The following is a 26,590-nucleotide window of genomic DNA, read 5'->3' on the forward strand; positions in this document are numbered from 1 at the left end:
GCCTGACAGTGCGCTGGCGTGAGCTGGAAGGTGACCGGGACGTCAAGCAACGGTGGCGTACGTTATCACTTCAGGTTGGGGCTGTGTGATCCTGCCTGCACTTTGGGAACTCCCAATGACCACGAAATTTCTTCTCACACAAGGTCTGTGATTGACGTCACCTAACTCTGGAACGTTGGAAACATCATCTGTAGCTCCTCGAGCACATTTTTTGGATGGTCTCGCTCAAGTCATCGGAACCAAGTGCTTCGAGCTCGTACTTCGGCTTAAGCATTTAATGATCATATTCTCTGGAACGCATTTCCTGCGTGTTTCCGATGGCAGTAGTTTCTGATAAAAATCTCGCGGCGATCTTTGGTGGACCTCGAATTAGTCCGGCGAACACGAAATGAAACGAATGAGGAAACGAACTTCCTTCTCCTAAGGCGTATTGGGGCCTGCATGGAGAAACTGACAGGCCGTATGTTGCGTGTGAATCGCAGTGTTTTCGTTCGCGAGCTGCACTCGTGCTTCAAAGAGAGTTTTTGCCCTTTCCTTGCGCATGACGCTCTTGAGGTCGGCGGAAAGCCGTTAGAAACATGTGCCATGTGGTGAGGGTGGACTCCCGGTTCTCCAAACAGGTCCTCGCGGAATCTTCCAAGGAGACTTACACATGGCGCAACATGTACTGAGAGGTCCACTTGTCGAACGTCGCGACCCTTTCGTATGTATCTAGCCAGCTTTCGGGGTCTTCTGTCGATAAGCCGCGGAAGGACAGTGGCTCCCTCGGATATGGCAGGACTGTCGTAAACACAGGTGCTGTGATTTCGGCTGTTGGCTTGGTCTTGATCTTCCTGGAACTCTCCGGCAGGAATTTTCCAGCCAGTAGCTAGCTCGGTGGCCCGTGAAGAGATCGCCAACGTCGCCACGGCTTGGGCTTGCTTGGGGTTTCCTTTACACAACCAACCACCTTCACCAGATGTCACATTGTAGTGAGCGAAGAACACAATAGCAAAAATGGTGTATTACGAAACCAACTCTTTATTGGGCGAAGCCTTGTCCAGAAACAACATGCCACACTCATCCCAACAATCGCCAAATCACAAGGACAGCGGCAAGCGCAATGGGTGATATTGCATTTGATCTGCGGGTCAAGCACGTCGGATTTTATCCATGACTCTTCGAAAGTTCCAGCATAATCGCATGTGCCATTATGCCTTCCAGAAGGTACCAGACCATTTGTCCCCAAGGTTCTGTGAAAAAAGACAGTAGATAAAAGAATCGATAACATTTGGAAACATTCCGTTTACATGCAGGCGTGTCCTGCGCCGAGCGTTTAACATTTGTTAGCTGGTGAAAAGCGGTTACCGGAGCTATATAAACAAGTACACGTGTCAGCCTGCAGAAGTATCAATACATGACATAGTTTCGTGCGCATCCCCATTGCCTTTATCATTGAGACACCATTCTAGACATTCAATAATTTATTGTTGCACTCACAAAAAACTACGCTTTCCTACAAATATACGCAGGTTGAACGGGGTGTTCAATCTGATGTAACATTTCATGTGGAAACTGTTCAGCAAGATTGCATAGAAACAATGTCATATGTCATCAGATATCTGTCTCGCGATTTCTCTGATCACTTCTATAAGGTTTTCTTTCCTGGGCACCTTCATATACACTTAATCAAGCTCCCTGTTCGGACGCTGTTGTCGTTGCAGTAGTGCACTGCAAGGTGCATACGAACGCAACGGGCATTGTCAGTTCAGACTGTCTGCACACTGCGAGTGTGCCTTGAACTGCTTTCAGAGAGTGGCCTTCGGTCAACTGTTTGCGGACTGTTGCTTTCGCTGTAGCGCAGCCTTCTGTGACGCCTACGGCGGTTCCTCCGCCTGGCACTCGAATGAGTCCGTCGGTGCGGTGGCTCCCTCTTCCACCGGAGATAAGCCTTCGGGTAAAGCCTGAGAAGGAAGAAAAGACGAACGGCGCCATCGGGAACATCCTATGGGCTATACCAGAATGCCTCCCCTGTTTGCTTTCACACAAGAGAGGCCTGCTTTATCGAACTAATATATATTATATTTGCGCGACTATTACGTTTTTACATAAAGTGAGTTGATGCTCGCTATGGCTACTCCCGGTTCAACGGCCAAGTGATAGAGTGGCTTTACAAGTAGCCGGCTTTGCCATGATGGTCGACGGAATTCCGAGTCACTAGACCACTCAGACTGTGTGCTTTCTTTAGCATACCATTACAAAAAAGCACTAAAGCTCCTGCGGCACCTGCAAAGCTGGATTTACATCTGGGGGCAAACACCAGCCTGCCCTATTGGCCAAACAGTCCGGTAATAAATTCATGCAGGTGCCATCGGGCAAGGTTACATTTGCATGACCCGATGGTGCTTGCGCAATTGCCACCCCTACTCTCGACTCCAACGCTTATGCGTGTCGCTGAAGCGCCGGAGCCGAGAGCGTTGTTCGCTGGATGTCGCTCACGGCGCCAGCTGATATGTGGAACCCGCGCGGGCCAGCAAGCGCTAGGTAGTTTGAGTTCGCAACTTAAGTATTTTCATGCCGTGAGGCAACGAATATGGCACGTCAGTTTCAAGCAAAACAGATGTGAGCCTTTGCCCACAGTTGCCTTAGCACGACGCGTCGAGCCAAGCTCAGTCACTGGCCATGCGTCTTGCGAGAAGCGCATGCTCTCCTATGTTCTATCACGTCAATGCCCTGTTATTTCAGAAGGCGAACGCACGTGTCTCAAGATGCTCGTTCAATATGCTGACGTGTAATGGCAGCACGTGCTACTGAAAGCTGTCTCCTCCGCTCACGGGGCAGAGTGTTAAGACTACTCTTGGTACGCGAAGTTTCAGCGCTGGATGTTCAGGCCGTGCAATTCGACTATAGCACGTGTCCATCAAAGGCAAATCAAGAAAGCAAAGCAAAAAAAAAAAAAAGAGAACGCCTGCGTGATCGCAAGTGTGATTTCCCACCACTAGGCTAGCGTAGCGAGCCTCAACATACAAGCCATTATGGACTGACTTGACGCTGCTAAGGTTTGACAGCCCACCGTCAAATGGACGGACGGACGCCCTAGATTTTCCATCCGACCTGCGAGTGCCGAAAGTCGAACTCTGGAACGAAATAGAAAAGAAAAATATTTGTTTTTGGTTTAGGTTGGCTACCTTGAGATATTTTCATCCATGCGTTGACTGCACTTTTAGCTCTACCATGCTCTACCATGTAAATTTACAAGAGGCTGCTGTCATTTGAGAACTGACAGCACCGTTACTGCTGTTTTCAGCGTGTCGTGTCGGGATGTAGACGTAGGAGCAAACGGAGTGCGATCGTTTATAATTGGCGAACGTCAATGAATTGTCTAGTGGTGGGAGACATAAACAAACGCTGAAACTAAAAAGCGACTCCTTGCTCAGTGGTCGCTTCTCCGACACAAAATTATAAATTAAAGTACGGGCCTATGAAATAAGTAATTGTGCAGAGGAATTACTTCCGAGTTGGGCATCAAAGTGTAATCTTTCTTGCAGATAGTTGTAAAATATTCAAGGTTGGCAAATACGCTACTTATATTTCAGATTAGGTTAGTAAATGAGCATAAACCGCTTCAAATGGACCTAGTCATTATTTTTTTCCGTTGCAATTGAATCACACCAATGACTCTGCTTTGTGCAGTTATTGACACATGACCTATCCCATGTGACCCCTAGCTTAGTGCTGCCAAATATAGTGCAATTTCTCTATATCTAGAAACTTCAGGGGTTGTTTAGAGAAAGGGAGTATTTGTCCATATCGAGAGAAATCGCGCACTGACACATTGAAACAATGCAACGGCTGACGTAACAGAAGTGTTTTTATGTCACTCACTGCAAATTGCCTTCGCATTAGCATGCGATGTATGACGTTTGATTGTACCGCAGCGCAGTGTGCGCATGTTGCCAAGTTCAATGGCGGCAGATGCACAGGGCTCTTTAACAAAGTACTCCTACTGCAGTACCACTGTTCGTACCTGTAGCTGTATTTTCGATCCCTGTGCGTTCCGAGTGAAAGGGTTACGTTGTCTGCAATTGGCGAAATAAACGTCTGCTGCGACACCCAAAAAGTACGAAGCACGGGGAATTCTGGGCGGAAGGCGGTAACAGAAAACGTATCCTAAGACCGAGCACCACAATGTGGCCGTAGCGCTCAGCCGCCGACTATATGCACACGCATGCCAACGTTTATCAAGAACTACCCAGAGGCGAAGGAACCTTGGACAGAGTACCAATTATCATGTGTTTGTTTCCTTTCAAAAGAAAATCATGAATTGGCCGCCGCCTACCCTGCGCGATTCGCTGCAAATGACATGAGAGCACATAGTACGCGGCATGCGAAAAAATATTACCACCATTTACAAAGGTTCTGTCCACTGGCACATTTTTTCACATTGCTACATCCTGCAAGGGTCGTTCGTTGCCCGACTTTCTTCAAAAGAAGTTTCGCGTAATTCTGACACCCTGCTCTTCGTACAATACAAGTTTGGACAACAGCAAAAAATAGTCGGGCTGTCATGTTCTTTTGTCGTTATTGAAAACTTAACAAGAGCAATTCTTGTTAGCAAATAAGTTGCATTTCGATATCATTTCAGCTTGAATGCAGTGACTTCACTACTCCAATTTTGATGCAAAATCGTCAAATGGCCCATTAAGCGAAAGTGTCTATCGTCTCCAGCAGCGAAACAGCAACAAAACTAGCATTGCCATTGGCTGCGATGCCACATCACGAGCTGCGCCTCGACGGTGATCTTGGAAACACAAGCTGTACAATAGCGCGCGAGGTGTAGCGTGAAAGGTGAGGCAGTCGCCGCGACCTTAGCATGCGGCGTTGCCACCACAGGCTTGCTGGCTCGGCCATCACGCATCGCTGTGGCAGATTACTCGCAAGGCAGAACTCGAAGCACCGCTCAGCGCTGTTGAATTGGACATTACTTTTTTGGAATTAACAGCTCATAGTGCTTAGGTGTCATCAGATTTTTTAACGTGTTTACAAACAAATTTCAGCTATATTATTTGTAATATTTTCCCTATACAAGCAAAAATTTATTTTTTGAGAAATCGTATTGACAAACAAAATACGAACAACTTTTTACAAAAAAATAGAATTTAAAGAATCTAAGTAAGCCTTTTATCCAAGCGAAGGAAGAACCGTCATTGGAGGTCGGCAGCTCTTCGCTCCCGTCGCTTTTAAGCTGAATGCTGTGCACTTGTCACGTGAAATTCGGGATTGAAAGGATAAACAGAACCACCTCGGCCTCAACGTGCAAATTCTGCATCTTCTTTTACTAGTAATCACTTTTGACAGAAAAATTATCTTCGGAAAGATCACAAAACCCTCAGAAGTGTGTCTAGGCGATGCGGCAACATGTTTTAAGGGTAAGAAATATGAAAATCTTCGTCGCGGTGGCGGACATCGTTAGGAACTATGAATACGTCCATCCATCGATAAGGTCCCCCATACCAGCCTATATTTGAGATCAATGTGTGGACCAATATTGTGGAGTGGCATTAAAAAGAAACATTAGCTCGGGTGCTCTTATCTAAATACGTGTAAAAGGAGAATTCGTTTTTCTCGGCAACCACTGCACAAACATTGAGGAGGTTTGTTGCATTTGAAAGAAAAACAAAATCTAGTGACTGCTAGTTTTGAATGTTTGATTATAAGGTCAATTTTTATCGAGAATTGGCAAATGTCAAAAATATTCAAAAAACAAAACTATCAAGTTTAGAGTTCTAACTAAGCAAGCAAAAATGATGTCACAATTCTGTGAATTGCGCCTAATAGTATATCTAAAGCTGGCAAAATTGGTATGTTGCACATCATTATAAAAATAAAATTAGTAATACGTAAATACAGCTTTTGCAGAATCCATGTACACAACGCAAGAAGTTCACGTAAGATTGCCTTGACTGATCTAATAGATGCCTTTTACAGAACCGCGATATCTGTTCTTGATGCAGAGATACTTACTTATAAACTTCGTGAGTCTATCTTTCTTGAACATGCGAATCTTTTAAATTTCTTTAAGCAAAATTTAAACCCTTAAGCGAAATTCTGCTTCCTATATTCACTAAAATTTACCTTTCTGCCTCAAATGCGAGAAATTTAATTAAAATCGCTCCAAGGGTTATCTCAGAAAAGTTTTTGTGCGTTTTACATGTATTTTAATAGGCCGCATCGGAGTGGGGCACGAGCTAAAGCTTCCTCTTAAAGGGCCCAATTTGAGGCTGCATCGGAAATTTTAGTAAGTTTTCAAGCCACATCAAGAACTGACAAAACTCAGGGTGTCTACCAACCGTGAAAACTAGAAATTCTCAAGAATCTTGAATAGCTTGGGAATACTCAGGGAAATCTCAGGGAATATGTGATTCTAACAGGGAAAGTTAGCTGTAATTTTGTTGAAAGGGAACGAAAGTCGCGGCAATGCGGGCTCGAGTAACAGAGAAGAATCGTTACGAGTGTACAGTCAACGACCGACATTCCGGACACTCGATAATTTGGACGGCTTGGCGGCCCCACCATGCAACACCCCCCCCCCCCCGCACCCCCATAGAGTCAAAGTATAAGAACGTCTGAAATTTCGGCCGCGAAAATCCATCGCCATCCGATTTTCAGGACTTTTCGCCGTGACCGTGACTTGAAACGGCAGTGATGAAAGCCACCACCACCGCCATTTTGATTAACTTGCCGTCTCGAACCGGTCCTCTCACACGCAGGTCCGCTGGCAGCCATAGCCACCACCGCGACACCGCTCTAGGCCTACTGCTTCAACATTCGCTATTAAGCTTTTTGCCATTCTGTGCCTTGTTTTTCATTGAACTTGTAACTGTAATTGTAATTTTAGCTGCACCAAGAAATGTCGGCGTACACGGTGGGCGTACACGGTAGTCGGAAAGGTAAAAACCCTTACGCGTGAGCGCCCGTTAGCCAACCACCATATAGGCACCCGCTGTCAGAAATTACACAGACTACGCCTTTGTGGTCCTCGCGATTGGCTTCGAAGCTGGGGAAAGCACGCCGCGTTGCATAATGCCGTTTGCTGAAAGCCAACTTCGCCTCAATGTAGCATTGTTACATGATGAAGCATACGCAAAAGTATTCGGTGAAGCATAAAAATTGTGGGAAGGGGCCATTGTCACGGAACACAGTGAGTATTCCTTAATTATACACGCGTGAACCCGCCATCTCCTGTCACAGTTCAAGCACCGATATACCTAATAAGTGTACTGGCAGACCTTCAGAGCTTTTTCGGATGTTCCTGTGGCAATTTGAGCCGTTAAGGGCAGTCTCTTCGAACTGCCCGATTTTTTCGGACGCTTTCACGGCCCCTAGGAAGTCCGAAATGCGGACTTTGACTGTACATCTTGCTAAGAGAACGCTTCAATTGGTCCGTGGGGCGAACGCGCGGCGGAAGGATGATGAGAACAGAAAGAACCTATGCACGGGAAAGGAGGCGTGCGGCCGCATTTTTGAAAGAGCTTCAGCTAAAAAAACAAAGTGTTGGTTGACGCTGAGATGCAATGTCGCTCAGCCAAACCAAAATAAACACTTTAAAGCAGTGAAATGCAACATTCAAGCGTTGTGCGCGGGCTGAGAGCATCGCAGGACAGTAGAGGTTGGCTTACCAGCTGTTGAGAAAGTATCTCACTTGTGACAATGTTCAGACTCATAGCAATGAGCTTGCTTTCAGTTGAGAGAAATAGCTCACGTTTTCGAAAATATTTGCTTCTGTATGCATCTTCTTTTTATTTGTATTTGAGAATGTTCGACTCGATTTTCAATGGGTATTACCATTTTTGGTAATATATTCGCTGGGCATTTTACTAACCCTGCCCTTCTATTTTCTTTTTTTTTTCATAAAATACACAGTACCCCTTACTATTCGAACTAGATTAAGTCGTTTAGTTATTTTTTAACATGCTTACTAGAGAGTGACAGCATCAGTCCACATGATGTCCGACCCGTCTTGACATAAAACAAAGTTCTGTGTCGCTCGGGGATTTTCGCAAAGGCACGGAGGGAAAACCAGAAAAACTCAGGGAATTTCCAAATGTAAAATTGGTAGACACGCTGAATACGGTTCATTGGCAGATTGAAACAAATGAGTTGTTGACTGGCTTGTGCCCAAGTTCACACCGTTAAAGAAGATTTCATTCGGGGAAAAGGTCCATTCATAAAACTAGCAGAAGACTTCAAATGGTTGTTATATAGCGAGGTGTATTCGGAAGGCGAAATATATAGGTAAAAGGGCTACAAAAAGTCACCTATTGGCCCCTTGGTTAGCTATGGTGGGAGTGATTTTGTCGGTAAGGTTAATTCCAGGGCTGAATTGCCGGGCCAATAAAAGTTTTATCTTAAATCTGCGAATTTCTAGGCCACTGAAAGATTTATTTGCAGTATCCCGCTTGAACAAGGAGGAGTGCATTTTGTCCGCACCTTTTATATTCAGTTCCCGTTACTCGAGGCGGCCAGGCCAGTTATTAACGCTTAGCTATAGCCGAACTAGTCGCCAATGGTGGGCTTACCAAAGCGCGTAGATTGCCGCCAGGCCCCAGAAACAGCTCTGCGTGGCGAGCAACAGGATCACGGGCGCGGCGAGCGGCCAGGACACGTTCGCCAGGGCCACGTCAACCTCGAGCCAGGCGAACGTGAGCGCCATTATCATGCTGCCCGCGAAGGCGACGCTGATCAGGAACATCAGGTGATCTTCGACGTGATCATCATCCGTCAGCCATTGGGCGAACGACTGCGCGCCCATTAGAACCGTCGTGTTACACAAGCCAGTCGGGACCTCCGAAAGCTGGATGTTACGTAGGGTTGACCACGTAACTTTATCCAAACTTTAAATATATGCAGATGCCATGTAGGTGGACAAAACCAAGGTAATATTCATTGCCATCGCTTGCACATATTCGGATTATATTTCTTATTGCATTGAATTACATAATTGGCCTTAATTATAGAAGTTCTCATATACTATAGTTCGATCAAAACTACCACTGAGAAAATTCTACAGCAGTATGCTGAACTAACTCCCGATAAGGATTCAGTTGCTCAATACGCGCTGCATAAAATTGTTTTTCGAAGCATGAAAGGAGCCCGTGAGTACAAACAAAGCATCGCGACGGCCCGTCGCGGGACGATTTTGCGTGTAATCGCGGGCTACTCTCATGCCTACAAAAGCACTTTTATGTACCATTGAGCAACAGAAAGCTTTATCGGGATTTTTTCATGTTGCTCCACAATTTTCTCATTTACACTTCTCATCCATTTATAATATTTGAGAAGTTGATGAATTAATGAAGAGTAATTATGCGATGAAGCATAATGCAAAAAAAAAACTAATGTCAGTATCTCTATTCGACGGCAAATAACATTTAGTTGGCTTTCTCTATCTACATGGTACCTGGATATGTCGCAGATGGTTGCTTTAAGAATTCGTGTTGCCTGTAAATAAGCAGCATTCTTTAAACATTGGCCCTATATAAGTGGTCCATTTGAAAACTTCCCCGTACATAATAGTTTCGAACACTTGATAAATAATTTTATAAAGGCAGTATTTCAACCAAGGTATTTCGAATTTTACTTCGTGTGAACGTTGGCCATGATGTCTCCCCATTGTCACTAAAAGTGATCTTTGTGTCGCTTGAAATTACAACATAACAACAGCTTCCAGCATGAATTTGGTAATACGCACCTAATACGGTCCGGATAAATCGCATGCGCAATTTTCATCTGAGGCTCATGTATTGTCGACGCACAATTAAGTTCGTCCACACAAAAGCAGGCCTCTAATATTTCACAAATATGAGCAAGGTGTCTTTATTCGTTTACCAAGTGTTGAAAAGACTTGCGCTAGCGCTATGTAAGCTGTTTGATCAATCAAGCGCATTCGAAAGACGTGAGTCTCTCTTCAACGTAGTCTCTGGTGTCGAAAGGCGGGAGAGGACTGGCATCTTGCATCAATGATGGATCGACGGCGACGCAGCAGGGGGCGTGCTTTGAGCCGTTGCTACAAGGTTCATCTCCTCCCCTACCAAGCACTACAACCGAGCATCCTTTGCCACGCTACCTGAAAGATATTTCGGATGACCTGCAGGACAAGGACTCTGCGCCTGCAACGCTTAAAGAGAAGATTGCCAACCTCATGAACGACGGTGACGAGTACGAGGCGAAAGCCACCGCAGCTCTCGAGTACCACGGCTAGATCCACAACACCATGAGCCGGGTCGGGTTCTATCTGAATTCCACTGCATGGGCCCGGGGCACAGCCAGCTAAGCGTTCTGAACGAAGCCACCACACAAGACGTCTCCATGCAAGCAAGTTCCCGAGCACCGATACAACGAGTTACGGTATCGAAACTACAGGTACCCCTTTTCTCCGGTGAACTTCGCTAGTGGCAGGGCTTCTGGGAACATAGCAACCGCGAGCTGTCCGGCATAGAAAACTTCAGAATAGCGGCTAGTAGGGCTTGTTCCTATGGACACATTCTTTAGCGAACAGCGCGAAGAACGGCATACAGGTTGGAGCTCAGTCACTGTGTCGTGTGTCTCTTTTCTCTGTCCCGTTATTCGCGCTGTTTGCAAAACAAAGGACATAGAAAAGCTTTCGTATTTATGAACACACTTAACCAGTACAGCAAAGCGTGCAATTTAACTGTGTGCCTGGCGGAAGCCAGCTACGCGGTAACAGTGAAGATGCTCGGAGAGAGATCCGGTTGTCCAATCACGCTCATCGATGACTTTATTCAAAGGATGCATGCCATCGTGCCCGTTGATTGCTCTTCTCAGGTATCGCAGCTGCAAGAACTCTACTAGGAGGTGCACTTTCATACAAGCTGCGTCCACAGCATCAGAGTCCAAGCGTCACAACTTGGTCATACTTCGTGGTCTTATGTGATCGCCAGCGGGAGATATCGCTATTCTCTGCCGTTAACGCATGAAGTAAACTGAGGCCGATGAGGGGGCTACTCCGAGGTCGCGGCAAGACCAGGTGAAAATTCCTGCAGGCGCAAGTCGAGGGCAGAGGAGAGAGCCAGGCCTCCCATTCAAGATGCTTGCCGAAAAATTCCACAGTGTGACATGGGCGATGCCAACTTTGTCTACGACCACCTGTACCGTCACCATAAGCGCTGGCCGCAGGATCGGCATCATACGACTATCCCTGCTTTGTAATGTGCAATGACTGTGACTACGCCGCAATGGAATACGCCACTTGTATCTAGGCTCAGACAGTCGCCACAGAAGCCGGCCTCTTAACGCTGGCACAATAGCGTCGACGACCCCAGTCAGCCTCGTGCCAGCCCGTCCTCGAAATTTGAGTCCATCCTGTCCATCTGCCACGACGACAAGCGACATTTGAACGAGTTGCAAATACGGTGTCTCAAGCTCGACCATTAGTTCAGAGTTATAGAGAACAACCACAGCCCCACGATGAAATCAACCATCGCTGAAAAGAGCGTTTTCACTGAGCAAGAAAGTAGGCTGAACGGAAACCGCCGAGGGACCAGTGACTGTGACAGAGAAAAGTCTTCGAAGAGAGCGAGGTCACCTGAGTCACGACCTATACAAAGGTCACGGTCGACGAGGATGCCCAAGAGACCAGTTGCTGAACCGCTCAGCCACCATTACAGTCTTACACGAGACCAAAACAGTCAACGCTCAACGCGCGCAGATCTCGCGTCAAAGGCCAGTCGCCTAATACCAGCCGACCTGTTTGTTGAGAAGTACATTCGTCCCAGTTACATTGTGAACAAAGTGTGTAATAAACAGAAATTGGCGCGGCAAAATTATCACCCCTCCTCCTACCGCCACCGCAGTAAGAAAACCAAACATAACAGGGGCTCAGTGCTCGGAACCGTGGTATCGACTTCACCATCTCGACGGTTTTGAGAAAGGACTGCAATTTTATCTCTGTGAGGGACCGCTACATGCAGCTGCACCGGCTGGTGCAGCTGCCTACAATGACGAGTCCGGTATCCTGAAAAGCTTCTTCGACGGCGTTGGCAACGGAAGAAGAAGGGACACTTCCCGTTTATATGCTCTGTTCAACGCACCAAGCCGATGGTCTGTTCAAACTAACAGCCTGAAGTTCTTGTCGTGGAAGAAATAATGAAAGGCATGGAAGAGCGGCCGTGTCGTCAAGGTGTTTCCAGGAATAGACGGTATTACGCAGTCCATCCTGATACTACTGTTAATCAGCGTGAACAAAATCCTGAGCATCATCGCTACCTTCTGGAAGTGCACACGTGGAACCTGGACGCGCAGGTGTGTTCAAAACTGTAGAAAAAGAAGGCGAGAACGCATAAGGCGAAGGTTTGCGCTAGCCCCAACCTAACACTTGGATCAATCAACCGCATGCAACGGACGTCGGTCACTGTCTTTAACACCGAGGACACAGGGGAAACCAACTGAGAACCTTTAAAACCCGAAAAGAAAAAATGGTGAAGTAATTGTTTAGCACGGTTGTAATGAAGGGAAGAACAAAGTTATGCAGATCCCGCGCGCTGTGGTAATCGTTGAAAGCGATGCTTTCTATGCTGGATGCTTTGATTAATGATAATTATCGGTGACGTTGACAACTAAAGCTTAATTTCTTCAACGTTTAGGCTGAGAGGAGAGTGATCAGTTGATGTTAAACGTTACTTTGCCTGCACCACTGCTGTTTGTCTGCGTAGAACACAGAACACACAGGGAGAGGTCATTGCTTGAGGAGTTTTGTGGGCCATATTTTATCTCAACTGTTCGAATTAATTACTGACCTTCATTGTGCTGTCCATGCTCACTCTAAAATAGACGCCGTATTTGTAGATTTCGCCAAAGCATTCAATAAAGTTCCACACAAACGTCAAATAAAAAAAATTTGACAATCTGAACATTAATTCGAAGGTTATTTTATGGATAAGAAGTTTTTTGTCCAATTGCTACCAATCAGTCTTTTTAATGGCCCTTCACAAACCCTCTCCCACGTTAAACCTTGAGTACGACAAGGGTCTGTACTCAGACCTATGTTATTCTTAGTTTATAATACTGACATAAGCTATACCCAGAGTTCTACGGTCAGATTGTTTGCAGATGAATGCGTGATATACAGACAAATTAATGGGGCTTTTGATTCCCTTCAGTTACAATCGGACATAGACAAGATTAACAATTAGTGCACGCAACGGGAAACGGAAATTACCACTTTAAAAGTAAAGTCGTGAGGATTACCATAATATCTGACCCGGAACCTCGACATCACACTGTAAACGGCATGACCGTAGAATCGGTACCTGTCATAAAATATTTAGGGATCCATTTAGCATCTGTCCTTTCGTGGAACATTCATATAGATACAGTTATTAATAAGGCTTCTAAAACACTCGGATTTCTCAGACGCAATCTGCGTTTACCTAACGCAGACACAAAAATTTTAGCATACACTACGTTAGTGCGCTCGCACTTGGATTACGCCTCTTTCATTTGGAACCCGTACCAGGCATACTTAATAACAAAGTTAAGTCTCTTCAAAATAAAGCCGCTCGATTCATATCAAAGGACTACTCGCGTACGGCAAGTTGGACTAAAATAAAGAAAGCTCTCAAGTTACCTTTTCTTGGACATTATGGAATACTTTCCATTCTGTCCGTTTTCCACAAATTATATCACAGGCACTCTTCCTCTGCTATGTCCCACATCACGCCAGCGCATCGCATATTCCCAAGCATTGACCACCAACTGAAAGTCGAATCCATCTTTGCTCACACTAATCTCCTCCCTCATTCGCCTGTCGTCTTCGCCATCCGTCAATGGAGTGTTCTGCCTGGCACCATTGCATCGGTTATTGATTACGAAGCGTTTGTAACCAGCCGGAAAGTCATTTTCAGCCCTAACCTGCATCCTACACACACACACACACACACACACACACACACACACACACACACACACACACACACACACACACACACACACACACACACACACACACACACACACACACACACACGCACGCGCACACACACACACACACACACCGTGTGTGCGACATGGGCGACTTGTGTCCTAGCAGAACGTCTACGAGTGTTCGTGAGGCGCGCGAGAGAATAATTCTCTTCGCTGACTTTGTCGATGACAATATACGGTCCATCGTGGTTTGCCAGATGCTTTTGCCCCAAACCGCGCTTCCTTGTGGGAGTCCAAAGCCAAACAAGATCACCAGGGTGATATGTAACAGGCCGACGTCGTGCGTCGTAGCAGGCTTAGGAATTTTCTTGTGATGCTAGTTCGCAGACGCGCAAGTCTCCGAGCCTCTTCATCGAGGCATAGTGTATCGGCCACTGTAAGATTGTCATGGTGGTAAAAAAGGAGGACAGTGTCAAGCGTATACCGGGACGGCCGAGCATATAGAAGGAAGAAGGGGCTGTAGCCGGTTGTCTCGTTCTTGGCGGTGCTGTAGGCGTAAGTAATAAACGGTAGAACTTCATCCCAATTCTTGTGATCGGACGCAACATACATGGAAAGCATATTGTTGATTGTTCGATTAGTGCGCTCAGTGAGGTCGTTTGTTTGCGGATGATACGGCGTCGAGGGCCTGAGGTGCGAGTCACATAAACGCACAAGCTCTAGCACGACATCCGCCGTGAATTGACCTCCCCAGTCGCTTATGAAAACACCAGGCGGTCCATGTCGCAGAAGAATAGCGTGAAGTAAGAAAAGCGACACTTCGGCGGCAGTGGCTGATGGTAAAGCCGCCGTCTCGCAATAGCGTGTAGTAAAGGTATGTCGTTCCCTTGTTCTGAGCGACTTGCTGATCATTGACAGAAGATTTTCGTCAGAGACGGGTCAAAGGTCAGCAGGTTCACACGGCGGGTCTGTTAGTACGGCTACGGACGAAGACGTGTACTATTCTTTAAAGTAGGCGAGTTTCAAGCCGTCTGGAAGCAGGACGGGTTCTGCCGAGCAGTTGGCCGTCCACAAGCCAGCACGCCCTTTGCCGATGGATAGCGCACACTGAGGGACAAAAACGTTCTCTTTCGCGCAATTTGGATGCATTGGTTCTACGGAGGCATCGAAACTTTCTGCGACTTCACCGCGACATACAACCGGCACGCACACAGAGGTGGAAGCAGGCACAACACACGAAGTTCACCTTGATTGCAAGTCTCCTCTATTAACCCGGACGAAACATGACCATGGACGCAAACTTCCCCCGTGCGACAATCAACGGTCGCGTCATCATCATCATCATCATCATCATCATCATCATCATCATCATCATCATCATCATCATCATCATCATCATCATCATCATCATCATCATCAGCCTGGTTACGCCCACTGCAAGGCAAAGGCCTCTCCCATACTTCTCCAACAACCCCGGTCATGTACTAATTGTGGCCATGCCATGCCTGCAAACTTCTTAATCTCATCCGCCCACCTAACTTTCTGCCGCCCCCTGTTACGCTTCCCTTCCCTTGGGATCCAGTCCGTAACCCTTAATGACCATCGGTTATCTTCCCTCCTCATTACATGTCCTGCCCATGCCCATTTCTTTTACTTGATTTCAACTAAGATGTCATTAACTCGCGTTTGTTCCCTCACCCAATCTGCTCTTTTCTTATCCCTTAACTTTACACCTATCATTCTTCTTTCCATAGCTCGTTGCGTCGTCCTCAATTTGAGTAGAACCCTTTTCGTAAGCCTCCAGGCTTCTGCCCCGTAGGTGAGTACTGGTAAGACACAGCTATTATATACTTTTCTCTTGAGGGATAATGGCAACCTGCTGTTCATGATCTTAGAATGCCTGCCAAACGCACCCCAGCCCATTCTTATTCTTCTGGTTATTTCCGTCTCATGATCCGGATCCGCCGTCACTACCTGCCCTAAATAGATGTATTCCCTTACGACTTCCAGTGCTTCGCTGCCTGTTGTAAATTGCTGTTCTCTTCCAAGACTTTCAAGCATTACTTTAGTCTTCTGCAGATTAATTTTTAGACCCACTCTTCTGCTTTGCCTCTCCAGGTCAGTGAGCATGCATTGCAATTGGTCCCCTGAGTTACTAAGCAAGGCAATATCATCAGCGAATCGCAAGTTACTAAGGTATTCTCCATTAACTTTTATCCCCAATTCTTCCCAATCCAGGTCTCTGAATACCTCCTGTAAACACGCTGTGAATAGCATTGGAGATATCGTATCTCGCTGCCTGACGCCTTTCTTTTTTTTTGGGACAGTGTGGTCGCACCACACTGTCGCAAAAAGTCGATGCCCAAAATCACTTCGTGCGTCGATCGGGGAATAACAACAAAGACCGTCGCGAAAACTCCACCAGCCAAGGATACTTCACCAGTGCACACACAAAAAGGGCGCAGCGACTGGCCGCTCATTCCACAAAACGTTGCAGCCTGGTCCCCCGGAAGTACAACTTTGTGCCCTAATCGACATTTGAAACCGAGACTTACGTATACAGTTGCCCCGGTATCCACTAAAGCCATTGCAGGAAGACCATCAACAAGTACATGCACTTTGTTTTTAATCATAGCAATTGCAGGTGGAATTTCTGTCGATAGCACGTGTCGAGCGGCCTCACCCCCATCGGCCGCGCTAGCTAGTTTTCCAGTTGTGAAGGCGAGGAGGGGCGGCGCACTGGCGATTGAGATTGGCATAAACTCTGGGCACGAGAACTTGGCGGTGGCGTCAAACTCCTGTCAGATGCCCGCGAGCGGCTCCGAAAGCTCCTCTGCCAGTAATCGTTGCCGGGAGGGACGCCCGCTGACCAAGAGGTGGTGTACGGCTGTTGAGTTGTCCTCATAGGACGTGTGGTCCTTGTTGAAGACCCCAATCGACGATTCCACGTTGTTGGGCGACCATTGCAAAACGTTGCTATGTGGCCCGTGACACCTCATAGGAAACACACCCCCTGATGCCGCAAATTTCGATGTTCTTCCACGTAGTCACGCATGTTGCTGCCGACTGCATAGCCAGCAGGTGGGTCACATTCATCATGGCTAGGCACTTGCTGCCGGGAAGCATGCGTGCGGCGAGGGCGTTGGCCGTAGTCATGATCTTGATAGCTTATGGTCCCTCTCGTTTGTGGGGTAGGTCTATACTTGACGGTAGTTGAGTGAACCGTGGGTTGCCATGCAGTCGAAACGGCCGTGTTTCTCATCTCGTGTGGTAAGTACGCACCAGTGATGCCGGGTGTGCAACGGTACATCTCTTCCCGATGGAGCAACTCTTCGCGAGCAATTTGCCGTATTGTTGATGGAAGGTCAACACACGAGCTCGGGTCTACACTTGCCACCGTTGTGACATTAGCCAGGAGACCAAATTTCGGTATTATCCATCGCATCTTCAGCGTCTCAAAGGTCCTGCAGTGGTGAATGACGTCAGACACGCTTTCCTTGCCGATCAAAAAAATTGTAGACGTCTTGGGCTATTCCGTTCAACAAATGTCCAACTTTGTCATCTTCAGACATATGACAGTTGACTTTTTTACAGAGTTTCAGCACTTCTTCGATATAAATCGTGCCGGACTCGCCGGGAATCTGAGCACTTTGCGAAAGCGTCAGTTCAGCGCGTTTCTTTTTTGCGCTGAAGTCTCCAAAACACGCTCTGAGCTCGTCGACGAAAAGCTCCCATGAAGTGAGCGTGTCTTCGTGATTCTCATACCAGACAAGCGGTGTGTCGGTAAGGGAATACAGAACATTGGACAACTGTTTGGTCGAGTTTCAACCATTAGACCGGCTCACCCTTCGGTAGTTCGTGAGCCACTCGTCGGCATCTTCTCCGGCTTTTCCTCCTAAAGTGAGTGGCACCCGGTTGTATTGCCACGGAACACCCGGTGCTGGCCTTGAAGCCGCGTCAGATCCTTCGGGAATCTGGCAGGCGTATTCAGGCATGTCGGGTGAGGGTTGCGTAAGTCTGGCAAGTCGATGGCTTCGGCGAAGCTGTAGCAGCGCAGGCTCCGCGGTTACGAGGTGTACCCCGCACCGTCCACGAATTTGTTACAAGCACGGGGAAAAGGGGTTTATTTAGGCGTGCGAGAGCAGGAACGGCAGGCTACGAACAACAGGAAAGGCCACTGCGCAGTCTCCGTTTTCCTCTTCGCTCCTGTCTTCTTGATCTCGCGTCCCTTTTACACGCTGGGACGTGTAACAAGATATATATATATATATATATATATATATATATATATATATATATATATATATATATATATATATATATATATATATATATATATATATATATATATATATATATATCTGTACTACGAACGCTACTCTCTGTAAAAATTGAATGCTTTTTCATGCGTGTTGCTATCTGTTTTCTGTTTTGAGTTTTTCTTTTCAACATGTAGCTAATGGCGAACGAGTTCTGTACACATCGCAGTGCGGTGTTGCATATACTTACTGTTGCCCCCCCACCCTATGTAATGCCTACCCGGGCCTTTAGGTTATTTGACTAAATAATGAATAAATAACCTCCGAGAGGCTGGAGCGTTGTCATTTCCTCGCATGGTACATCGCATTGGGTCAGAAGTATTAAACTTGAATTGGAATTATGGGGCTGTAGGCGCCAAAACCACACTCGGATTATGAGGCAAGCCGTAGTGGCGGACTCCAGAATTATTTTGACACTGAGATGTTCGTGTCCCACAATTTACGTGCACGCGCGTTTTCTATTTCGCCCCCATCAAAATGCGGCTGCCAGGATTGGGATCAAATCCACGACCTCTAGCAATGTCACAGGCGCAAAGCTAATGCGGCGGGCACAGAAGTGTTGATTTGACGGTCGACCGCTTCCATAGTATCTCCTGGACCCTACTTTAATTAATGCGGCTCTGCTTCTGCGCGCTCTGCGTAAGTTGCCCGCTTCACATATTTGCATGGCGGTTATTTTTCAGAAATAGCAGCATTGTACTGTATCGTACCTTGAAAAGCATATCACGTTTTCCTGCAACCGCTGTCCTATCGTCATCATCATCATCATCAGCCTGGTTACGCCCACTGCAGGGCAGAGGCGTCGCCCATACTTCTCCAACAACCCCGGTCATGTACTAATTGCGGCCATGTCGTCCCCGCAAACTTCTTAATCTCATCCGCCCACCTAACTTTCTGCCTGCCCCTGCTACGCTTTCCTTCGCTTAGAATCCAGTCCGTAACCCTTAATGACCATCCCTTCTGATTAAATGTCTTGCCCATGCCCCATTTCTTTTTCTTTATTTCAACTAAGATGTCATTAACTCGCGTTTGTTCCCTCACCCAATCTGTTCTTTTCTTATCCCTTAACGTTACACCTATAATTCTTTTTTCCATAGCTCGTTACGTCGTCCTCAATTTGAGTAGCACCCTTTTCGTGACCCTCCAGGTTTCTGCCCCGTAGGTGAGTACTGGTAAGACACAGCTATTATACACTTTTCTCTTGAGGGATAATGGGAACCTGCTGTTCATGATCTGAGAATGCCTGCCAAACGCACCCCAGCCCATTCTTATAGTACTATAAGTACTATAGTGCTATGCTGTCCTATAGTATTGGGGTTTTCTTGGCTTCTCACATCACCCCCCTCCCTTGTATGGGAACTGGCTCTACTCCTCCCTTTCCATCTTCTGCTCTTCTCCTCTCTACAGTTCTACCTATGCCTCCTCTGGCCTCGCACGTTAATAGAAAGGGAAGCGCTCAGTTTCTGTAATGCTTCTGAGGGGAGTCACGAATATTTATAGCTGTCAAGTGGCTAAAGGGGCGATGGCCAGGAACCTCCAGATGGCACTGTGCACATTGTACGCGGTGGGGTGAAAACGAGTTGCTCCCGTTGCTTTTCCTCTCTTACTCGTGCCTCTGAACCCCCCCCCCCCGACGCGGTGTGCGTGACAGCGTGATGGTGTGCGTGAGCCGGAGGCTCATAGCAATACGCCTACGATTTGTGATAGGAATGCCTTTCCATGATCGCTCAGGATGACACAGCGAGCACCATGGCGCAAGAATAATGCTTGAAGTATAAATGCAGCCACTTGAGAAGCCGACGCCGACGTCACGCAAGCTGTTTCGGCGTAACGTTTCAAGTGGTCCACGGCTGCTATTATCTATCGATTATCGGTGAGAGACGTGGGAAGGGGACCGCACAGGTCAATGCCAACGACTTCGAATGGTGCCGACGGACATGGGAGTTGTTTCAACTCTTCGCTTTAAGGTGATGTTTGGAGCTTTCGGAACTAACAAAAGGCGCAGGAAGCTACGTACCTCGCTACACCAACGGATAAGCCAGGCCAGTAGAAATAAAGTTTGATGCGGTCGTATGTTTTCTGAAAATCAAGGTGACCAGCAGTCCTGTCGTCATGGCAGGCGTGAAGAACATAAACGCGAAGAGAGCGAGACAGAACGGGCACCGAGCGTTGACATTCAGCGTGATAGACAGGGCGGTAGAGGACGCAGTTCTCGATTTTGTATTGCGTCAGCTGTGGACGAAGTCGAGCGTTGGACCATCGCGAAGTTCCCTGAAGGTGGTTTAGCATGCGTGGACAGTAAGAGTCAGCAAGTTGGCGAAATATGAGAGATCGGTGATCATGAGATGAAATCTGGTCAACAGCGGTTAAGGACAACAGAGGTGTGGAAGGACCGTCGGAAAGCTTGAAGCCGAAGGTAGTAGCGAAACCATGGCGTGGTGCCGTAGGAAGCGGGCAGCGAGCAAGCGCATCTGCGTCCTGGTGTTTCGTGCCACACCTGCAAGTGAGAGTGAAGTTCTAATTTTGCAGACGGATAATCCAGCGAACAAGGCTTCCAGACAAGTGGAAAGCCATCATAAGGCGTGGTGGTCCGATACGATGGTGCAATAGTGGCCGTGAAGATAAGGTCGAACATCTGTACCGACGAAACGCCAGCTAGACAGTCCTGCGCAGGGATGGTATAATTCTTCCGGGCGTTTGTGAGTACGCGGCTTGCCTACCCGACGACGCTCTCAAGTAAAAATTTGTCTTGCAGTAGGAGAATACCACCGATGCCATGACCACGAGCGTCAGTATGCAGGAGTGTGGGTCCGATTTCATCGAAATAGCGAAGTACTCGTTCAGATGAGAGGGTGCTTTTCACATGGGTAAGCACCGCTTCGCATTCGGGAGACCAATCAAAGGGAACACCAGAATAGAGCAATTTGTGCAAAGGCGCCGCTACTGAGGCGAAATCTCATACGAATTGGCGAAAGTAAGAACTGTGGCCAAGGCAGCTGCGCAAATCTTTGGACTTTTTTTGGGCCAGGGAAGTGGAGAACCACTGAACCCTTGTCAAAACCAGGACGAATGCAGTCCTTGCTCACAATGTGACCCAAGATCTGAATTGTTTTTCTGGCAAAATGGCACTTCTTTGCGTTTAGCTATAGGCCAGCGCTGGGGGCAAGGCACGTGAAAACTTCGTCCAGACGTTGCAAGTGGTGCGAGAAGGTTGATGAGAAAACGAATTTCGGTTGATGGTAAGAAACGAATTTTCGCCGATGACTGCGTGATTTACCATCATGTTTCTAATGCTAATTACGAAAACACCTTACAACAAGGTCTTAGCAACGTGCAGTCTTGGAGTGAAGATTGGCTGATGACCCTTAATCCCAACAAATGTAAACATATATCGTTTAGCCGCCGCCGTAACCCTTTCCTGACCTCTTATACAATAGTAAACGTACCCATAGAATCAGTAGGATCATTTGTGTGCTTGGGCGTCACACTTTCTCGTGATCTCAGTTGGGGTGCGCATATTTCCAACGTACTTTCGTCAGCTAACCAAACTTTTGGCATCATGAGACGACACTTGCGTGACGCCCCGCAAAACGTAAAACTCCTAGCTTTCAAATCCCTTGTCAGACCGAAAGTTGAATATGCATCACTCATCTGGAATCTATATCAAGTCAATCTAGTTAACCAGCTCGCGTCCCTTCAAAACCGTGTCGTCAGATACAACCATTCATCCTACTCATATGACGTAAGCGTATCACCCTTAAGAGCAAAATCTGATCAACAGCCCCTTGCACGTCGCCACGCTACTGCCAGCCTTTGCCACTTTCATAAGTTCTTTTACAGTTCCTTCTTTCCCGAGCGATATATCACACCACCCGCACGCATATCACTAGGAACTGGGCGCGCATTACAAGTCTTACGCCCACGCTCCCACGCAACTACTTTTTCTTCGTATTTTTTTCCCGCAGAGCATCAGGTTGGAACGCCCTTCCCCACCACGTCGCTGCAATCACTTGCCCGACATCGTTTTTCGAAAATGTGTCTTTGTTGGCTAATCAATTACCTGCTTTTTCACGCGTTATTCTTTCTGTTTTTATGCACTTGCAAAATAGTAGCTTTCTTGTACAAATTTTTCTGTATATCTGTGTTTATGTTTGCATTATCAACTGTACCCACGCCTTATGTAATACCCAGGTCTTTAAGGAAGTAAAACTGAACTGAACTGAACAGAACAATGTCGTCCAGATAGCACAAGCTGGCCTTCCACTTCAGACCACGCAGAACGGTGTCAATCATGCGTTCGAATGTTGCGGGAGCGTTTCAGGGGTCGAATGGCATTACATTGAACTCGTATAGCTCATCTTGTGCTGAAAACACAGTTTTTTCTTTATTGTCGTCATTGCATAGGTATCTGCCAGTAGCCCGAACGCAGATCGAGACTCGAGAAGTACTCGGCACCCTGTAGCGAATCCGACGAATCGTCTATGCGTGGCATAGGATATACATTCTTGCGCGTGATCTTGTTGAGTGTCCGATATTCTACACAAAACCGCACAGAGCCGTTTTTTCCAAACTAGAACGACGGGGGATAACCAAGAACTAGCGGAGTAGCGTATTATTTTCGGTTGCAGCATGTCATCGACGTTTTCTTCAATGTTGTTCATTTCGGCTAGAGATACGCGATATTGTCAACGGCGAACGATAGACCCGCCACCTGTGTCTATCTGATGCATGGTGACGGAAGTCTGTCCCACTGAAGTCGAACGCGCGTCAAACAAAGCTTCATGCTTTTTCAGTAAAGGAAACAACTGTGTTGGCTGCGAAGGGGACAGGTCGGTACCGATGGCAGCTGCAAAGGCAGAGAGAGATGCGGAACGGCTAAGAGAAGGAGCTGCAGAGGAAGCAGCTTCAATCGAAGCAACAGAGAGAGGCTGTGATTAAGTGACGCCAGCCAACGTAGTGCCCGTTGCATCATCATCGACCCATCATCTGCGTGAACCGAATAGGCGGTATCGGTCATGTCGGGAACACGTTGCTGGTAGCAAATGGAAGCGGACGCTGTAGAAAGAAAATCCAATATTAATACCAGCTGTTGGGCTCACAAACTTAGCACTAGAAATTGTACATAATGCAGATGTCCATCAGTATTACACACGAGCAGTACACCTGGCGGAAGGTCGAATGGCGTCCACTTGAGCAGCGAGTAGTTCAGGTCCCTCATAGGGAGTTGTAACTATACCGAGACGCGAACACATATTACGGTGAATAATTGACAAAATATCGCCACTGCCTATTATACTTCCAAGTATACTCCTTTCACTAAAACAAATAGAATATCATGCGGACGCGCTGGAGGAATTTCTGTCCTGTGGTTCAATGCAGCTTTTCCTCCAAAAACTGTATAGTTTAGTTTTACTGCTTATTGTTGGCGAATTGAGAGGCTGGTCAAATTGACGACGTAGAGTGACGAAGGGTTGACGGCGAGCGGCGTCTAGCACGACGAGAGCTAGGAGCCTTTTTGGACATTGCAGATGGCGATGGAGAGCGGCTGAGACGCGGAGCAAAGGACGGCGGTGAAAAGTGGCCCCATCAGAAAAGTCGTCTCGCTCGTATATGGCAAATCGGCAACGCTCGGCTTGCTGACGCTTGTGACAAAAACTTGCGATGTGACCACAATATCCACAGCCGTAACAGATTGGCGGATGGTAAGGTTGGGTAAGTGCGCTGGTAGAGATCGCAGCCAAGGGTCCAGCGTAAGTTTTGCAGGCATCGATGTAACGAAGGCTGAGGTAACCGCGGGCATTTTCGCATATGTTGATAGGGGCCTAGGGGCTAGAGTATCCGTACACGCACTACCAGCCATGGACGCCAACTCCTCCGTGAAAACGTCACGCAATATGGTAGTTGAGACGACCGAAAGAATCGGACCTGCCGAGAAGCCAAGAGACTGCAGCCCTTCTAGTATAATTGCGTGGCCCATTACGGCCAAATAGGGATCTGCTGTGGGGTTCATTCCATGTTTGTTCTGCAGCAATCGTACAGATTTGACTTCATCAAGGCGCTGGCACGTACAAGCAATACCAGCCAACTCATTGCAGGTTATTGTCCCGATGCCTTTGAGTATGTGTCGTACTCTGCCTGATTCCGTCATGGAAACGTTGACGCGTCGACAAAAAGCGAGGACATCCTCTATTTGCGAAGTATATGACTCGCCGAGTTGTTGCTTGCGAGTGCCGAGTGTCTTTGCGAGGGCGGAACGAACCGCCGGAGAACCCAAAGCTGGTCGGAGCCGCTGTTTGAAAGTACTCCATGCGGTGAATTCGAACGCGTGGTTGAAAAATCAAGTCTTCACTACACCGGTGAGATAGGAGGATACGTGGTGTAGCTTAAGCGCTTCGTCCCAACGGCTAGCAGCAATCACCCGGTCGCAATTGTCGAGTCAATTCTTTGCATCTTCCTCACGAAGGCCATTGATGGGATGGGGGTCGCGCTGGCGCCCACTAACAATCTAAGAAGGAGAGGCTGCGGCAGGCGTAGCCAAGATTGTAGATGTAGAAGTGCCGGAAGGCTCGTCCTGTGGCATGATTTTGGGTAGCTGGCACAAACGGTGACCTGAGCTAAGCTCCAGGAGATAGCGCGGGCAAGAAGAGGACGGGGGACCGAGGAGCAACCTCCACCACGTGCGACGTAGCAGCTAATACGACCTTTAATAGGCCCCGACGTCATGGCGGAGAGGTAACACTATAGGCACAGATCAATCTCGAGATGAGTCGCCACAAGCGACGAAGGCGAAGAACCCGATGTGATGATAATCATGTGCAGACGATGAATCAGAGCATAAGAAATGCCCATAATATTAACAATGTGCCTCGCATATTTCACCGAGGAAACTGCCTAAAAGCAACTATGCTTGCTTCGTAGAACGAATAAAAACTGCGGCGGGAATAGTATTCAGGCATCCTTTTCAAATTTTCAAAGCCCATAATTAACCTACACAATTCGGCCTTTCAGCTCACGTCAAGCATTGCGTGTGACCCACTTGCTCTAATTATGAAATCTGTGACGTTAACGTATTTTCGCACGGAAGCAGGAAAATTTCGTATGTGTTTCGTATAACGCTTTTTGCCGGCCAAGAACGAGCGTTTAGGAATTATTTATTTGGCCCAAACAAGCACAAGCCCTTAAAAATTTGGCTCCTCATTGTCAATTACAATTCACCAATTTCAGTAAGTATATAAACTCAGTCAGCTGACTAATGTTTTCCAGAACGTTGTGAAAACTAGCGCGCAAAACTTTTGAGAGGTTCAAGTCGCATAGCAGCTATGCCGTGGAAAAAATATGCAGTTTTTCCGCAGCCGCCTGTGACAGATGGTTTTGTTTAGAAGCGTGACCTATTTTCTGTTACTTATTTTTTATTGTTGGTGCTTCTTGTTGTTGGGTAGTGATATATGTCGGTTTTGGTTTATTCATCACTAACACATTAAATATCTGCATGAAAAAGGTTAACAAAAAAAGTTCCGGAAGTAGAAACTATGGGGCAGGGGGGAATAATCTACAATATTATTAACAAAATACAGGGAGCTTAGCGAATAAAAAACAAATGGGCTAGTTATTTTACCCAACAACATTTCGGCAAGTAATCAGTTTGAGCGATTTTATAATTGACAAATGTGGACCCCGTGTTGCTCGAACTGGTTCTAAACAGCTCAACATCCTGGCCTTGTCTGCGCAGCGTTGTCCGCTCCCGCTACATATCACGCAATGCTACCGTTCTGTATGCTTCCTGACAGAGGTCAAACCAATGCTACCAATGTGATTGAATATGGAGTGTTTGTGGAATCTGCTGAAGTGTGAGAGGAAAAAAAAAGATTGTTTGTGTGTTCGTGTGCGGCGCTCCTCAGTCTCAGCGTATGTTAAAATAGTGCAGTAGAACGATCCAAGTACCTTCTGATGGTTTTGTCGAGTGGCAACGTCGTCGGTAGAATAGATGACATCCATACGCAAAATGCGTATCTGGATGTGAGTGCAGGGAGTTGCGTTTTCTGCATAAGTAAGAGAAAAAGAGATAATGCTGAGAGGTAATATTTAAATAACTTGCCGGTTGGTCTTCACAAAAAAAAAGACCTCACAAGAAAGATTTAAGAAATGTGCAGCTCCAACACACGTCTTGGAATATACACCCTAAAAAAGTTTACACCCTTTGTGCTGTTTCTTATGCCCAAAGAATAATCATCAACTGTCTTGCCCGCATTTACTTTCTTGAACGCTGCGAGCCCGGTACTTGCATGGCAGCAACGGCATGCGCGTTATTAGCATGACACAGCATTCTCGACTAGAAAGTAGTGAGCGCCGAG

General features: G+C 47.0%; 1 protein-coding gene across 1 annotated transcript; it reads right to left on the bottom strand.

The window, feature by feature from the left end:
- Window positions 1-1,529: 1,529 nt before the first annotated feature.
- On the bottom strand, window positions 1,530-26,388 carry LOC142574413 (uncharacterized). Its single transcript, XM_075683502.1, has 3 exons — window positions 26,181-26,388; window positions 8,559-8,779; window positions 1,530-1,943 (listed from the first exon to the last, which is right to left on the bottom strand). The coding sequence occupies exons 1-3, from the start codon at window positions 26,232-26,234 to the stop codon at window positions 1,748-1,750; spliced, it is 471 nt and encodes a 156-aa protein (XP_075539617.1). The 5' UTR covers window positions 26,235-26,388; the 3' UTR covers window positions 1,530-1,747.
- Window positions 26,389-26,590: the final 202 nt, after the last annotated feature.

This window comes from Dermacentor variabilis, chromosome 3, assembly GCF_050947875.1.
Source record: "Dermacentor variabilis isolate Ectoservices chromosome 3, ASM5094787v1, whole genome shotgun sequence".
NCBI classification, from domain to species: domain Eukaryota; kingdom Metazoa; phylum Arthropoda; class Arachnida; order Ixodida; family Ixodidae; genus Dermacentor; species Dermacentor variabilis.

Coding starts and splice junctions, on each gene's coding strand:
- LOC142574413 (XM_075683502.1), bottom strand. CDS start 26,234: ATGGATGTCATCTATTCTACCGACGACGTTGCCACTCGACAAAACCAT. Junction 8,780..26,180: donor CTCGACAAAACCATCAGAAG/GTACTTGGATCG, acceptor ATGGGCGCGCAG/TCGTTCGCCCAATGGCTGAC. Junction 1,944..8,558: donor GCGGCAATCTACGCGCTTTG/GTAAGCCCACCA, acceptor CTTCCTTCTCAG/GCTTTACCCGAAGGCTTATC.